This window comes from Chrysochloris asiatica, unplaced genomic scaffold (assembly GCF_000296735.1).
Source record: "Chrysochloris asiatica unplaced genomic scaffold, ChrAsi1.0 scaffold00331, whole genome shotgun sequence".
In the NCBI taxonomy this organism is placed as follows: domain Eukaryota; kingdom Metazoa; phylum Chordata; class Mammalia; order Afrosoricida; family Chrysochloridae; genus Chrysochloris; species Chrysochloris asiatica.
Genome location: NW_006408849.1, coordinates 1,257,868 through 1,276,009, shown reverse-complemented (window position 1 = coordinate 1,276,009; position 18,142 = coordinate 1,257,868). Strand labels below are relative to the sequence as shown.

Here is an 18,142-nt window from a genome sequence, read left to right as displayed (position 1 = left end):
TGGTTGCTGTTAAATAGGAATCTCCTTGTGCTAGGGCCCTTAAGTCCGGCTCAAAGGCGGGATTTCCATCCTCGGATGTCAATCAAGAGGCAGAAGCGCAGCAGGCGCGACTGGGTTTTAATGAGATGCTTTGGGCTGCGCTTGTGGGTCTCTAAGTTGGTCGACCCCGCCTCAAAGCCAGGATCCAATGGTTAGGCTAGGACAGCGCTCTCGCGTCCGGGGTAAGTAGGACAGCCTGGCCGGTCCCTGCAGTCTCTTCCCGCTAGGCAGCGTCTGCCCATCGACCTGGTCTCCAGACACCTCTCTCCCAACTGCTCCGTGGTCTGGGTTTCATTTAACACCTCCACCAGGTCTGTGCAGTTCTCGCACATCGTTTAACCGCCGCCTTCCATGATAGAAGCCCTCATAGATTACTTGAGAATGGCATAATTCATTTTCCGTCAACTGCTGGCACCATGTAGTCTCTTCATTGGAGTTTTCTTTTCTTTCATGAAAAGAGGCCTGGTAGCGTAGTGGATTAGACGCTAACCGCAAGGTCAGTAGTCAGTTGCTCCAAGGGAGAAAAATGAGGCTTTCTGTTCCCATACAGATTTATAGCCTTGGAAACTCTATATAGGGTTGCTATGAATTGAAACCAACTCCATGGCACAAAACCACCACCACCCATTCATAAAACAGCTTATTTCAGTTCCTTGGCCATTTAAAACAACCTCATTAATACAATAGGTGAGAATAATGTTTTTACTCATGATACTGAGTTTGTTGGAAAACCTTATCTCTAAATGTAATGCATTCACAATACACAAACCACTCAGTTGAAATATTTTGATCCTACCTTGATGTCAATAAAATTCTCGGGGCAGTACTTTTCAATTTCTGCTTCAAAGAGGACAAGAGGATTGCAGCTATGCCTAGAAAATAAATGAAAACACAAGGGGTTATACAATTTAAGGGGGAAAAATTCCTACCTCAGTACACTAGTGAGACCAAACTGTGCTCCTGGATGGATCCCCCCACTAAAAAGCCCCAGGAGAAAACTCAAGATGCTTACAGGTAAGCATCTGACCGTCTTTATAATGTACTTTCCACTTCCCCATGAAGATTAAGAAGAGTTGCTAGGAAGAAATTCTAGAACCCTTTCATGCACATTTGCAAGGATATAATGTAATCCAATGACTGCATGAAAAAGTTCTTCTTATTCTCAAGATACTATAAAAATTCAAATGAATCAGAAAGGTCTTCCCGTTATTTTACTAACCATTTTCTAAACTGCATCCGGAAATCATGAGCCAGCAAATGTCCAGAAACTGAAGTCATTACCATGGTAACATTCTGAACGACAACAAAACTTGAGTTATTCTCTTAGCAATTATATTTTGCCAAGTCAACGGAAGTAAAAGGGAGGGAATTCTATGAAAGAAAAATAAAATAAAACTAAACAGTGGACTGAGAACAAACATAAATATGGCTCTGCGAAGCCAAAAGCCATCATAAATATAGTCATCATTCTAGTACCACAGTGCCTTGTTTATCATTTCAAATTTCTTCAAACTATCATACATTAGCAATTACACAGCTTCCTTCTTGTTATAAAAGGCTAAAATGGAACCATATTTGTTGAAAAAAATTCTTTTTAATTTGTCAAGGAGCTCCTGTGGCATAGTGATTATTGTTGTTGAGTGTCATCGAGATGGTTCTGACTCATAGTGCACGTGACTAATGGTGGTTAAAGCACTTAGTTGCCAACTAAAAGGTATGTGGTTCAAATCCACCAGCCCCTCTGCAGGAGAAAGATGTGACAGTCTACTTTCGTAGAGATTAAGGCCTTGAAAACCCTAATGGGCAGTTATTCTGGATGAATTAAAAAGCTGCCTTCTTAACCACCGCTGAATCAATGAATATCCGTGGTATGTACACCAAACAGCACTTAGATCTGAAAGCACATATCAGTTGTATCAGGGCACTGCTTCAGCACCTACCTGGCCATACAGGTGATAGTCAAATTCATAGATCTTGTTGAACTTAGAAAATCCTTCCCTCTAGAAAATGTAACAGAAATAGAGAATTTATAAATGACAATACTAAAAGTGTAATGGTATCTCCTACAGATACAAAGCTGTATTACTAAGATCATTAGGTGACCCCTTAAAACAAAACTGGCAATATATGAGGACAAGTCAAAAAGTATTGCTATACAATTATAAAAACTAGTATTAAACAAAAATGATCAGTAAGTTTAACTCTTACTTCTCAAGCTATCCTCTACCTAGGTCTACACACTTCGAGAGTGGTGTTTCCATTTCTGTAACCCCGCCCCCCAGAATGCTGCACACTTTGATTTATACTACGCCACAATGGCAGCTCTGGCATCCATCCTTGAGGGATTCAAATCCTGTTGCTTTTAAACGTTGAGTTCTTTGGACAAAAAGAAATCTACCAAAAGAAATCTGGGTTTAGGGTAGATGGGTTAAGATTTTCCAATGAAATTCTTGTAGGATAGCCCTTGCTATCCTCAAAGAATGAGCAGATGCACTGGCATCTTACTCACCAATGTAGTGTTCAATTTTCTTATAAAGCTTCTACAAAATAAGTCTCATGATAATTCTGTGTCTTTCAAGAAAATTAATCAAGATTACCTCTTAGTGTTGTTGTTAGGAGCTATTAAGTTGGTTCCCACTTACAGTGACTCCATGTACAACAGAACAAAATACGACCAGTACTGAGCGATCCTCACAATTGTTACATCTGAGCCTATTGTTGCTGACACTGTCTCAATCCTTCTTGTTGGAGGTCTTCCTCTTTTTATATTGACCCTCCACTTTAGCAAGGGTGATGACCTTTTCCAGGGACAAATCCTTCTTGACAATATATCCTAAGTTTGAGAGATGACGTAATGACCATCCTCACTTTTAAGGTGCAATCCTACTGTACTTCTTCCAAAATAGACGTGTTCATTTTTCTGGCAATCTAGAAAACTTTCAATATTCTTAGGCAACACCATAAATAATATGCATCAATTCTTCTCTGGTCTTCCTTATTTGTTGTCCAGCTTTCACATGCACATGGGGTGACTGAAATGACTTGGGTCAGGTACACCTTGAATCTCAAAATGACATCTTTGTTCTTTTACACTTTAGAGAGCTCTTTTTTTGCAGCAGATTTGCCTACATGCAATATTATGTCATTTGATTTCTTTTTTTAATGTTTTATTGTGAGTTATGTGATAGTTTACATGGGAGAACATTAGCTTCACAATGATCCCATCGTATATCATTTCTTTGCCATAGTTACAATCCCTTCCAGGCATCATTCACCAACCAAAGGGTATACACTGCAAGCCTGCTCCCCCACCACCTCGGGTCATCAGCACACAGCCCCCTCCCTCTCTGTGTCCAAAGATCCCAGCCACTCCATCTCTCTACGTCATTGTCTCTGCCTCCATCATTGGCATCACTGCTTCTCTGGGTAGGGTTCCGTTCTCCGCTCTTCTCCCTTGATGGACCTAGGGACCTCCACTCCTAGACTGAAAAGTTAATCACTCCCCTCCCTTTGCCACAAAATGTCTACCTTTATTTTTCCAGCCCTTAAAATCTCAACAGCTCTGATAACAATTACTCCCTATTGTATCTCAAGAGACCTATCCCCATCTCCTTTCATCAGTCCTACCTAGACAGATTGGATACTACTCAGTGAAGATTCTACCTTCCTCCACACCCTCTGGATCTAGGTTCTCTCTTGAAAGCTTGTAAGCCAGTCACTTCTTGACTCTGTAGCACCCCCATTCTGAGTAGCCAATGTCCAAGTTGCCCATCCCTGTCCTCTCTTTGTGTGGCGGGGTTGGGATTGTTCTTCCTGTGAAGATTTGTTCACTCTTTTGAGCTACTGCATCCATAGGTGTAGGTCAAATTCATCAAATTGTATCAGATTCTTTCTTTCTTTCTTTCCTCTTCTTTCTTCTTATGGTTGAGCTCTGGTCATCCAGTCACTGAAGCCAGGTCAAGTGAGTATTATCTGCAAGTGTGGGTGTACTTATGCATGTGCCCTCTCTTCTTATCAGCTGGACGCTTCACTCTCCACTCTAGTCCTCTGTGGCTATGTCACTGATTCTGGGTCCAAGCGTCCCCTGGACTTGGCACACTGCTGGCCAACCAGGTCTCCATTGGGTTCACAGGAGTCTATTGAGCATTGTAGAGCTTAACTCGCAACTTCATCTCTGTTTTTCCCTCACTTCCCCTTATTGGTGACAAACGTGGTCACAAATCAGAGCATGTGTTCCCATTGAGTCTTAGTCTTAGAGGGAGGTTTGCCCTGAGGGGACCTGACCACTTGCCTTGATGTCTCCTGGGTGAGCTACTTGCTTGTTTTTGTAGTAATCAGTCGGTCTGCCTATATTGTTTTGTATTTTTCCTGTCAGTCTTTCTTTCAAGAAGTATCTTCTGTTCTTCTCGCAGCTCCAGGCTGGTCTGCTTGTCCTTTCAAGTGGAAATTTCCCCTCAGAAGATTCTGAATGCTGTTCAGGATTCCACCTATGGTCTTGTGTAATGCAGAGGCTCCACAGGAAGTTTCCTTCACTGGGCATGTTGTAGGCCCATTTTAGGTATTCCAATCAGTTACAGGCAGAAGACGGACTTACAAGCTTTCTATGGTGATATTCTATGGCTATTCCTTTCTCTCCCCCTCCAGCGTCTATTTTATAGTGGTATGCCAGGGAAACCAAGATTCAAAAGACAGTCAAGCATCTTAACATTATTTCCCACCTTTTCCCCATTCTAACCATGTCTCAATCTCTGTATCCCAGAGTCCTATTGTTCCAAGGTTGTGGATACATCATTATTTGCCTCTGTCCCACTTCAGCTTCACATTCATCCTATCATATTTCATTTCATCCTATCATATTTCATTTCATTGCAACAATTACAATCCCCTCCATGCATCATCAAATAACTAAAGGATACACCCCACAGGCCTGCCTACCCTGGGTGTCAGCAAACAGCTCCTCTCCCTCCCTGAGTCCCGTGTCCTCATCCACTCCATCTGTCCACACCAACATCTCTGTCTCCATGCCTGGCCTCATTGCCTCCCTGGGTAGGGTCATACTTTCCGCTCTTCTAGCTTAATGCTCCTGGGTTGCAAAATCAATCAATCTCCTCCTTTTGCAAAAAAAAAAAGAAAGAAAAACAAATCTGCCTCTACATTTCCAATCCTCACAGTCAATCCTGGTGGCAGGCTGTACAACTCACTGTTGTAACACAAGAGTCTTATCCCCATTTCCTTTTGCCAGCCCGGTCCCAACAGACTGGAAATCATTCAGTGGAGGTTCTGCCTACCTCTGCCCCATGTGGAACTAGGCTCCTTCTTGAAAGCTTGTAAACCAGTCACTTCTTACCTTTATAGCCAGCCCCCAACTTTTGGATCTGGGAAATTTCCAGCTGCGCTCAAGGTACTCCAGTCAGTTATAGGCTGAAGACAGGCTTACATGTTTTCTGTTGTGATGTTTCTGGCTATCCCCCTCCCCACCTCAAGTGTCTATTTCACAATGATAGACAAGTGAAACCAAGATTCAATAGACAGCCAAGATCCTAACATTATTCCCCTCATTTCCCCTTTCAATCCATGCCTCAATCCCTGTATCCTGAAGCCCTGTTATACCAAGGTTCTGCATACATCGTCATTTACCTCTGTCCCACCTAGCCCATACAAACCTGCCCAACTGTTCTCCCATCCGCCTTGTTCTTCTTTTCCCTCCCCCTTCTTGTGTATTGCCAGGCCCCACCCCCAGCACCCAGGCTCTCCTGTGTCTATTCCCTATCCTGTGATCTTTCTTCCCCTCCCTGCCTCCCCTCCTCTCATCCCATACATCCTGGTGATCAGCAATTATATATATAGATTCCCACCCCCCTTTTGGGTGGTTTCTTTTTCTAAGTCTTTTACAATAATGGTCTTATGTAGTATTTCTCCTTTTGTGACTAATTTCACTCAGCATAATGTCCTCAAGGTTCATCCATGTTATGTGATAGCTTGCAGCTTCCTTGTTCTTTAAAGTAGCATAGTATTTCATTGTATGTATGTACCAGTTTGTTTATCCATTCTTCAATTGATGGGCATTTTGGCTGTCTCCATTTTTTTTGCTATTGTAAATAGTGCTGCTATGAACATTGGTGTGCATATACCTACTTGTGTCATGGCTTGTATTTCTTGTGGATAAATACCAAGTAGAGGAATTGCTGGGTCATACGGTATTTCTATTTCCAACCTTCACAGGAAGCACCGTTTTGCTTTCCAGAGTGGCTGGATCATTTTGCAGTCCCACCAACAATGTAGGAGGGTCCCAGTCTTTCTGCATCCTCGCCAGCATCTGTTGTTCTCTGCCTTTATTTTTTGTTTTCAAATCTTTGCTATTACTGCTGGTGTGAGATAATAACTCACTGTTGTTTTATTTTACATTTCTCTGATGGCTAGTGATCGTGAACATTTCTTCACATGTTTGTTGGCCGCCCAGATCTCCTCCTTGGTGAAGTGTCTGTTCATGTCCTGTGCCCATTTTTAAATTGGGTTATTTGTCTTTTTCTTGTAGAGATGTTGTACTTTCCTATATATTTTAGAAATGAGTCCTTTATCTGATGTGTCATTGAAAAAGATTTTTTTCCTATTCTGTGGGTTCCCTTTTTACTCTTTTGGTAAAGTCTTTTGATGTACATAATTAAAAAAAATTTTTTTAGTATGTCCCACATATCTATTTTATCTACTTTTGTTTGTATACTTTTCAAAATGTTTGGTAGTCTGTATATGCCCTGAATTAGCACCCTCACATTTGTCTCTATTTTTTCATTGATGACCTGCATAATTTTGGGATTCATATTTAGATCTTTAATCCATGCTGACTTCGTTTTTGTATAGGGTGTGAGGTAAAGGTCTTGTTTCATTCTTTTGCATATCGCTTTCCAGTTCTGCCAGCACCATCTGTTAGAGACTATCTCCTCCCCATGCCATATGCCTAGGCACTTTGTCGAAAATCATTTGGCTGTATGTGGATGGGTTAATTATGTCATTTGATTTCTTGATTGCTACTTCCTCCATGAGTGTTATAGACGATGCAAGCAAAATGACATTCTTGACAACTTCAATCCTTTCTCTATTTATCATGGTGTTATTTATTGGTCCAGTTATGAGGATTTTCATTTTCTTTATATTCCAGTACAATCCATACTGAGGGTTATATATTGATATTCATCAGTAAGTACTTCAAGTCCTCTTTGCTTCTAGCAAGAAAGGTTGTATCATGTGCGATCACTTTAGCTTTCAGTCGATTTAGCGTCTCTAAGTTCAAGAGCAGAGTCCTGGTGTGACACTGTAGGATAAACCCTGAACCACAAGGTCAACTTGAACCACAAGGTCAATCTTAGACATTGAGGAGGTTAAATGGACTGGTATTGCCATTTTGAATTGGGCAATCATCAAGTTTACTATGACAGGACAACCAACTGAAAAATAGTATTACATTCACAGTCAAAAAGAACATTTCAAGATCTAACTTGAAGTACAATGCTTTCTGCATAATATCCATGTTCCTACAAGGACCATTTAATATCACTACTATTCAAATTTACACACCAACCACCAAAGCCAGTTCGTCAATGAAATTAAAGAATTCTATCAGCTGTTCCACGGGAGAAAGAAGAGGCTTTCTGCTCCTGCAAAGATTTACAGCCTCAGAAACCCCGTAGAGGGTCACTGTGAGTTGGAACCGACTCCACAGCACATAATCATCAACCAACAACAACTTCTTCAGTCTGAAATTGAACAAACATGCAATCAAAATACAATGATAATTACTAGAGATTGGAACGCATAAGTTGTAAAGAGAGGAAAGATCTGCAATTGGAAAATACAACCTTGTTGATAGAAATGATGCTGGAGATCACATGATAAAGAATTTTACAAGACCTATGACTTTTTGCAACAATCGAAACAGCGACTACACACATGGACCTCACCAGATGGTATACACAAGAATAAAACTGACTGTATCTGGAGAAGTTCAATATCATCAGCCAAAACAAGGCAGGGGCCAACTGTGGAATACATCATCAATTGCTCATGTTCAAATTAAGGTTGAAGCTGAAGAAAATTAAAACAAGTCTGTGAGAGCCAAAACATGCCCTGGGGTCTCTCTCATCTGAAAGAGCCCTGGTGGCATAGTGGGTTACACTTTGGGTTGCTGTCCAGTGCCACACCAGGACTCCAATGCCTAAGATTGTTGTTATTAAGTGTTGTACAGTAGGTTCTGACTCATAGTGACTCTGTATAGGGTTTCCAAAAAGCAGCTGGTGAATTTGAACTGCCAACTTTGTGATTCTAACAGACCGAGTGCTTTATCCCACAGTGCCACACCAGAACTAAGATTAGTGAGCTTAAATAGACTAGTATTGGCCATTTTGAATCAGGCAATCACAGAGATTACTAAAACGGAACTTAACAACAACGTCTAGGTTATTAATCTTCATGTGTTTGATTTCATTTTTGACAACTTCCAAAGTAACTAGATTCATACTTCGTACATTCCATGTTCCAATTCCTAACGAACGCTTGCAGGTGTTTCTTCTCATTTTGGGTTGTGCCCCATCAGCAAGGTTCTGAAAGCTTTGCCCCATCTGAATAATGTGAGAAGACAGCATCAGTCATATTTTGAGTGCCTTTCAACCTGAGGTGGTTCTGGTACTATACCAGATAACGTTCTGCTGCTATTCATAAGGTTTCCAGTGGGCAACCTTTCAGAGGTAGTCTGCCTCTCCTTCCTAGTCTGTTAGTCTGGAAGCTGCACTGAAACCTGTCCACCATGGGTGATGCTGCTGGTATTGAACACACAAACAATGATAGTATGACAAATGGACAGTTGAGTGGTGGATTGCTCCCCTTAGGAGTCCCCCAAAACCTTCTGGGCTGATGCAGTCATCTTGAATTGAATTGGTTCCCTTGGAGGCACTGTTTTGATCGGACTAGCTTGCTGGATGGTATTGGTAAATCCAAGACTTGTCCCTGTTTATGATTCACTCCATAAAATAGTCTTCATTAGCTTCAATCTTGCTTAAAAGACTGATGGAAAGATCAGCTTTGAGCTGATCGTTATGGAATGTTTCTGGCAAGCCTAAAGGATGCTGAGGCTAAGATGTTAAAAATTAAAATCTTAAACTATGTGGGACACCAATTTTAATAGCTGTTGCATCAGTGGTAAATGCTGGGCATTCTTCCACCACTTCCTGGACTTTAACCAGTTTCTTCATTCACTGAGGTTGATAGTCTTTCCTCTCTTGGTTAATCTTTGAGATCTTCTCAGTCTTTTCTGAAAAGGCACGATCCATTTAACAACTATTGTTTTATGTAGTGTAGCATTCCCATAAATTTGTTGCAAAATTTCAACAATTTGGGAAGATGTCTACATGAATTTTGTTAAAAACTTCATTTAGCTCTGACCTCAAAATTGCTTTTCCATTGAAAAGCCCTTAATGAGTGTAACTGAGAGAACTTGTCCGCAGCCATCCACTGATTGCAGAGACCTGGGTAAACATGTCTTGTTTAGAATAAACAGGTGCATGTATAAACTAGAACCTGAGTGGCAGTAGTTTACTTACCTGTGTACTTCATAGAAGCCATAAAATTTTTATGCTTCAAGGTACCTTTGAGATCAGCTAATATTTTTCTCTCAAGGGTCACATGACAAATTAATGGCAGAGAGAGGATTAGGATTAAAGTATCTTGATTATTTTCTCCATCCTCTCCAAACATCCCTTCTACTTCCTTGCCATAAAATGGCACCAAAAAACTGGATGTTGGACTAGTCATTAACCTTTCTGACCCTCAAATGATTGCTCTAAAGTCCCTGATTCTGAAATCCAATGGCAATATGATTCTCCATCAGAAGTTGAGTCTACTCTACAAAGCATTTCTTTACCTGCAATTACAGATCAGCAAGACCTTCTACAACATACCACCACCTTCTTTCACAAGCAGTTATCCCTAAGATTTTTTTTTTAATTTCTTACTGTGAATTAAGAGAAACTTTACAAAAGCAGATGATCAATTTTACCTTCAACAAATCATAAACTGTTTCAGTACAATGACTGAAAACCTCTACAGGTACTATCAATTAACAGTATTTACCTCCATGTCTCCTGCCACCTTCATTATCCCTCTGCCAACTTCCCTCTTGTTAATACATGTGATTTTTACATAAACAATGAACAAGTGGCAAGAGAAGAGTCCACTGGGAACTGGAGAAATAGTCAACAGTCAAGAATTATCAATGTACAATTTTCCCTTAGCTGTTGTGGTGAAATGAGTTCCTTTATGCTTTATGTGCTATAGGACCTTTTGCCTTGGCTCTTTGGAGAAACAGCATGAAAGACTTTCCCACTAAGCCCTGGGAAATTACCTTTGCCCTAGGCTTCTTTCCCAGAGGGTTTGTTACTTTTGTCCAGGTTGATTGACATTTCTTGGATAAGCTGTATATAACTTGGCTGGAAATCTTTGTCGGGTCCCAGGCTTCAGCCTGCCCGGTGACTGGTATGCCCTATGATACGTATAGCTGATATACTTTGCAAATGAAGTGTCTGTGGCTTACCAACAGGGGACTGGTTAGTTTGAGAGTGCACTGGCCAGTATGTGGTCCTGGTGGGAGGGCCATGCTTTGAAACCGACAAAGAGTTTCTGTGTATGCAATCAACTCCACAGAGATTTTTAGGCAGGATGCAGACAGAAGCAGAAGGTAGAAAGAGCAACAGCAGAGGACGAGGAGGCAAGGAACCTCCTAAAAAAGCTGTAACTCAGACCAAGGTCTGTAATGCTGAAGACAGTGAGAGGCCAGGAAGAGCCAACAGCAACAGGCCTGCAAAGGGTTGGTGTCAATGGCAGGGAGGCCAGTCCAGGGTGGAGTCAGGATGTCACAAGCAGGCCTGTCCTGGAGAAGGGGAGTAGAGGGGAAAGAGGAGGCCTGTCTGCCATCCTGCCAGAAGTCTGGGCTGATCTTGATTTACATGCCCTCTTAGGTTAGACACTACTACTCCCTGAATTTCATAGCCACACAAAGACAATTATTCTGTCTGGAATCTCAAAGGCTACAGCCAACAATGAGTAAGGGATAAAAGAGAAATTATTTTAGTATCTGGTACCTAGAGTTCCTAACACCCATCTGCCATTTTGTTGTATTGTGTTGCTATGATGCCTGCTGGAAGCTATGCCACTAATACGGTCACTTATAGTGAACACATTCAGTGGTACTTCCAAACACAGACAAACTTGTAAGAAAGGCCTGGCAATCTACTTCCAAAAATCAGCCCAATGCAGGACTCAGATATGAATAACATGTGTGATAAAGATGGCACAGGACCAGGCAATGTTTCATTGTGTTGTACACTGGGTCACCATGAGTCACAGTCAACTTGATGGCAATTAACAATGATAATAACCTAGAGTTCAGCTACTCTAATGTGGCCCAAAATAGAAAATCCCTTTAAAAATTCAATTCTAGTTAAGCCCTTTTACCAATAAAGAATAGAACATTTCCAATTAATGGCTTTTTACTTCATTTTACAAAAGCAATGAAGTCTTTCCCAACAAAATCTTACAAGAGCCCTGACATATATAAAGAGAAATGTATTTTGGTTGTAAAAATACTGAAGTCCTACTAACTCACTCTTCTTAGTCCAAGCCTCAAGTAGCTTAACATTTTGAAAATCACTGGTCTCATATTCTAATATTATGCCTGCTGGCTCCAAGTCCAGGGCTAGTCTATCTTTAGGATTTAAAATCTTTTTTTTCTGACATTTCACACATGCCTCACTGCAGTTCCTATCAACTGAGGACGGTATGCAATTACATGCAATTCCACTTCTTGTGTGAGGTGCTGGGGGTGGGAGACTTCAGTATAATCAGTATAATGTTTTTTTTGTTTTTTTTTTTTCCTTTTAATATGGCCTTCCTGGCACTGGGTTTATAATTCTGCTAAAATTGATTGGTTTACTTTACCTACCTTGCAAGAACTGGCTGATTTATTGGTTGGAAAGGTGGTGAGTAATCCAGTGCGGATTGGTTGGTTCATGGTTCTGAAGACCATACCTTGAAATTAACGAGGAATTTGCTTACAAAATATGCTAAACACATAGAGGTTTCTGGGAAGGAAGGAAGGAACCTTAAGATCAAGAGGAACCCTAGAGTGGGATGGTTTGCACCCAGGGAACCTTCTTGGAGCACCTTCTAAAAGTGTTATAATATAGGTTACAGGCTATCACACTGAAGATGGTGAGAGGCCTGGAAGGGGCCCAGTAGCAGAGCCAGTGGGACCTGGCGGCAGAAATTCACATTTTGGTGGTGGTATGCCGTGGAGTCGGTTCCGACTCATAGTGACCCTGTACAGGCTTTCTGAGGCTGTAAATCGAGGCTGTAAATCTTTACAGGAGTAGGAAGCCTCATTTTTCTCCCATGGAACAGCTGGTAGTTTTGAATTGGTAACCTTGAGGTTTGCAGCCCGATTTGTAACCACTACACTACTCCTTTGGTAGTTTTGTTAAATAAAGAGTTCTGACTCTGTAGCAATACTTTTTGACTTATCCTCAAATATATGATACAGAAAGAATGCAGGATTCAGATTGGAGAAAGGTTCATTAATAACCTGTTGTAGATCAATGACACAACCTTGCTTTTGCAAGTAAAGAGGACGTGAAGCACTTACTGATGCGGATCAAAGACTACAGCTTTCAGTACGGATTACACTTCAGCACGGAGTACTATAGACTGCCAAAGGAATGAACAGTCTGCCCAGGAAGAAGTACAGCTGGAATGCCCCTTAGAAGCAACACTGGTAAGGCTTCTCATATACTTCGGACCTGTTATCAAGTCCTTGGAAAAAAACATCATGCTTGGAAAAGTGAAGTGTCAGCACAAAGGAGGAAGACCCCCAAGAAGACAACTGACAGAGTGCTCCAACAATGGGATCAGGCAGAGAATGACCGTGAAGATGGCACAGGACTGAACATACAGAATCGTTAAAAGTCAGAATCAACAACAGCACCTGGCATTGTCATTTATCTTAAAAGGTCTTTTCCGATAACTGAAGCATAACAATCTATCAGAAGGAGGTACAATTCAGTCTACAATTTGCATTTGTTATTTCTAATTATCTTAGCTTTCTAGTGCTGCTATGACAGAAAATACCACAAATGGGTGGCTTTAACTAACAAACTGATTTTCCTAGTTTTGGTTTCAGATCAACTTGGCTGGGCAATGATTCTTAGTGGCCCCTGGACAGGATTTGGTTTTGGACAGTAATTACTATGGAGCACTAGTGGCGTGTGGGGTAAGCATTGGGCTGCTAACCATAAGGTCAGTCGTTTAAATCCGCTAACTGTTCCGTGGGAGAAAGATGAGCCTGTCTGCTTCCACAAAGATTCACAGTCTCAGAAGCCTTAAGGAGCAATTCTATTCTGTCCTACAAGATTGCTATGAGTTGGAATCTACTAGATGATAGTGAGTTTTGGTTTGGTGCAGGGACCTGAGTTAGGAGAAGGTTCGGGCCTGACCCAGGAACTTGGGACTGCCAGACTCGATAACTTTGAGAACCATTTCTTCGGGATAAAGCAAGCAATCTATCTATATATATGCTTCACTGGCTTGGCTTCTCTAGAGAACACAGTCCCAGCCTACAACAGCAGACTGGAAATCCAAACTCAAGGTGTTGCAGTAAGGGAAGGTTTTCTCTCTCTTTTGGCTTAGGAAGAGCGTCCTTATCTCTTTACGCTTCTTCTCCTAGGTAATCTTCATGTGGTCTGGCAAACTTCTTTTCACGAGTATTGATTGTGGATCCAAGAAAAATGAAGTCTTTGACAACTTCAATCTTTTCTATGTTTATCATTATGTTATTTATTTGTACAATTGTGAAGATTTTTGTTTTCTTTACTTTGAGGTGCAGCCTCCATCCTGAAGGCTCTCTGCTCTCTAATCTTCATCAGTATTTTAAGCCCTCTTCGATTTCAGCAAGCAAGGCTGTATCATCTGCATATTGCAGGTTGTTAATGAGTCTTTCTCTTATCCTGATGCCACGTTCTTCTTCATATAATCCAGCTTCTCAGATTATTTGCTCAGCATACAGATTGAATAAGTATGGTGAAAGGATACAACCCTGAGGCACACCATTTTAAACTATTTTGAATTTTAAACTATTCAGTATCATCTTGTTCTATTCTAACAACTGCCTCGTAGTCTCTGTATGTTGTTGTTACGTGCTGTCAAGTTGGTTCAAACCCATAGCGGTTTCCAAGGAGAAAATGGTGAGCTTAAACCACCAATCTTGTGGTTCAAACCAACTTTGCAATCCAGGGTATTAACTCACAACGCCACACCAGTTCCTTGTAAGTTCAACGAAATGCTCTGGAATACCCATTCTTTGCAATGTTATCCATAGTTTGCCATCATCCACTTAGTAAGAAGCCCAGTCTAAAATTGCATATGAGCAATTGATGATCTGTTACACAGTCTGTTCCTGGCCTTGCTCTGGCTGATGATATTCAGCTTCTCCACTGACTTTTCCCACAGTCAGTCTGATTACTGTGTATTCCATCTAATGAGGTCCAAGTATAAAGTTGTCTTTTACATTGTTTCAAAAGATATTTGCAATGAATAAGTTGTTGCAAAATTCTATTGTGATCTCAAGCATAAAATTTTCTATTATCCAAGTTCAAAACTACCAGCTGTTCCGCGGGAGAAAGATGAGGCGTTCTGCTCCCGTAAAGATTTACAGCCTCGGAAACCCTGTACAGGGTCGCTATGAGTCGGAACCGACTCCACGGCACACAGCCACAGCCACCAAGGCTATGTATTCCAATACTAATCCTGTTTCCAGCTTTCACATTCTAATCACCTGTAATTACCAATGCATCTTGATTATATGTTTGCTCAATTTCAGACCACAGAAGTTGGTAGAATTCTTCAGTTTCATCATTACTGGTTTTAGTAGTTGGTGGATAAATTTGTGTAATAGTGGTACTATGTTGTTGTTTTTGTTAAGTGTCATCAAGTCAGTTCCAACTCAAAGTGACCTTGTGTAGGGTTACAGAGCAGTAGCTGGTAAAGTTTGAACTGTCAACCTTGTGGTTCAAACTGACCTTGAGATCAAGTGCTGATCCTAAAACACCGTATCAGGAAAAAATATGGATATTATCCAATCGTAGACAGCATTGTATTTCAAGATAGATTTATGTACAGGTCTTTTTGACAATGAATGTGATGCCATTCCTCTTCAATTTGACATTCTGGCATAGTAAATCCTCTGACTGTCCAATTCAAAATGGCCAATACCAGTCCATTTTAGTTCATTAATGCCTAGGATATTGATCTGTATGTGTTCCATTTTATATTTGACAACTTTCAATTTTCCTGGATTCATATTTTATACATTCTATGTTCTAATTATTAATGAATATTTACAGTGTTGCTTCTCATTTTGAGCTATGCCTCAATCAGCAAATGAAGGTCTGGAAAACTATGCTCCATTCATGGCATTATGATCAACTCTACGTTAAGGCGGCAGCTCTTCCCCAGTCGTATTTTGAGTGCCTTCCAACCAGAAGGATTCATCTTCTGTCACTACATCTGACAAAGTTCTGCTGCTATTCATAAGGTGTTCAGTGGCTAACCATTCAGAAGTGATCCACCTCTCCTTATTCCTAGCCTGTCTTAGTCTGGAAGTTCTGTGGAAACCTGTATACCATGGGTGACCCTGCTAACATTTAAAATACTGGTGTGGTGCTGTGAGTTAATGCGTTGGGACTGCAAAGTCAGCTTGAACCACAAGGTCGGCGGTTCACAGCAACATGTAAGCCACCACAGTGTGACAAAGTGACAAATGAGTTGTTATGTGCTGTTGAGTCAGTTTCGTCCCATAGTGACCCTGGAAAGAGTTTCCGAGGAGCAACTGGTGAGCTGGAACCACCAACCTTACATTCAAACCAACTTTGAAATCTAGCGCATTGGCTCACAGCGCCACACCAGGACTCCAACAGATGAGTTGTTGTTGTTAAGTGCCGTCGAGTAGGTTCCAACCCATAGCCACCCTCAACAGGGTTTCCAAGGCTGTAAATCTTTATAGGAGCAGAAAGCCTCATCTTTCTCCTTTTGAGCGGCTGGTAGTTTCAAACTGCTGACCGTGTGGTTCGCAGCCCGATTTGTAACCACTACGCTACCAGAGCTCCTTGTGGTGGCCAGTAATTCTATTCCTAGGTATACACTGAAACAAACCCCAAAACAAAAATACCCCTAGAAAAACTGCCAACCTTGCTGTAAGCAGTCCAGTACTTATCCTACAGCTCCTCAACCGGACATCAAAAAAAAAGGGGGCAGTTTCTGCATTTTGGAACTCCTAGACTAAAGAGGAGTGGTGAAAGTAATCAAATAAAGCACAGTACAGTATTTAACTGAAATGGGTAGGTGCCTTCCAAGTAGAACGGGATGCCACAGCAGCACACCATAGAAGGTCCCGGACAGTTTCTTGAAAAGGAGAGTTTGTTGAAACAGAGTCGTCTAGGCAGAGTCCTGAAGGATAATAAGTCAGTAAGCAGTAGCGAGGCCAGGCCCAAGAGAACTTGAAGTAGACATCCTTGGGTTGGTCACCGAGCTGCTAGGCCCTGAAGAAAGGTAAAGCTCGTAGCTGGCATCCACACAACCTTGGTTCATGTGCCCACTATCCTTGCCCTGAACACTGCAGTCCAGGGATTCTGGGATGCAAAAAGAAAAAAAGGAAGAAAAAAAAGGCAAGAATTTCACCACATGCCCTCAAAAAGTCTTGAGAACTATTTCAGGATCTACTTTTGTTGTCAGACATTAAGGTCTCCATGCCACCTTCCTCTGTGAAGCCCTTTCTTATCTCCCCTTTTCTTTGAGCCTCCTGTGTGTCTAGAACACACTCTCATGTGTCTGTATCCAGAATGCGTCTGTAGGAGCAGTCGATTTCAACGTGGACCCCCAAAGCCTCTGCGTGTGTGACCAAATGGGGAGGGTGGGTTCTCTGAGGAATGACCGCTAGTTTTAACGCCCCAATGATGACGACTAGACAGTGCCCCTGAGAAGCAGAAAAGTTAGGGGACTGCTGCAGAGGATCAAACTTTGCAAGTAAATATGTGAAATATCCTGACAACATTTTTAAATGCCCATCATTCCGAGAGGAGCTGGGCGGCCCACCGCAGCGTGCCTTTCGGTGAGCCAGGCTCCGGGACAGAACTGATCGGAAATGCACTTTCTTACCCGTCTCATGCGACTGTTGGATAGCAGGTCGGCGATGCCCTTGGCCGCGTCGTTTTTCTCAGCCACACAGAGAACTTTCCGCACCCCTCGGAAGGCCACTTCCATGGCGGCGCGGGACAAGGCTCGGGTACCAAGCCTTGGCAGCCACCGGCGCACGAAGCCGGCGGCCAGTAAAATCATCCCGGGATCCGGAGCATGCTAGAGGAGACACGCAGAGGCCCGCTCGCCGCCCACAGCGAGAGGCCGAGCACCTCCGGGAGTCACACGCGTCTCGGCTGCCTCCTCACTAACCCATCAGGCGAGCGCCAGAACCCAGGGATAAAGGTGCCCGGCTGTACCCGCTCGTTCCACTACTTCCCCGCAGGGTTTGACAACAAATCAGCTTAGTCCTACGATGTCGCAACTCCGCTTCCCACCTCCCTGCTGCGCACTCCCAGTCGGTTCCGCGTCTACTCGGAAGTGCATGCAAGTACTTCCGGGTTACGCGGCACCAACGCCACGAGTCATGTGACACCAAGATGGCGGCACCTCGGTAGGTGGCACCTGGTTGTGGCGTCCAAGGAGCCGCAACGGTTTCTGCCCTCAGGCTGTAAGGACAACACTGCTCGACTGACCCCTGCGGCGGCTCGTACTCTGTCGTTAGGCACCCGTTCGGGACCGAGCTGTAACTGTCGTGGTGAATTCAGGACAGTGCGAGTAACCTCGCTGCAGGTGCCTTGTGCCCGGAGGAGGGTTACCAGCTTCCCCGGTTTTCTGGGCCTGAGGCCTTGGGATTCCATGAAGTTGCTGAAGGCTCCAGAGGAGCCGTACCTTTGAGGGGATTATGGAAGTTTGAGTACTCGACTGTGTAAGGGGT

The 18,142-nt window shown here is 42.5% G+C and overlaps 1 protein-coding gene across 1 annotated transcript in view; it reads right to left on the bottom strand.

Annotated features, from left to right (window-relative positions):
- The window catches only part of TOP3A (topoisomerase (DNA) III alpha), a 52,804-nt gene extending 35,342 nt beyond the window's left edge, over positions 1-17,462 (bottom strand). The window contains exons 1-4 of the mRNA XM_006875530.1: positions 17,287-17,462; positions 1,980-2,039; positions 1,259-1,332; positions 836-911 (exon numbers count right to left, since the gene is read on the bottom strand). Coding sequence (XP_006875592.1) covers positions 836-911; positions 1,259-1,332; positions 1,980-2,039; positions 17,287-17,391 — 315 coding nt within the window. The 5' untranslated portion in view covers positions 17,392-17,462. The remainder of the gene's footprint in view (positions 1-835; positions 912-1,258; positions 1,333-1,979; positions 2,040-17,286) is intronic.
- Positions 17,463-18,142: the final 680 nt, after the last annotated feature.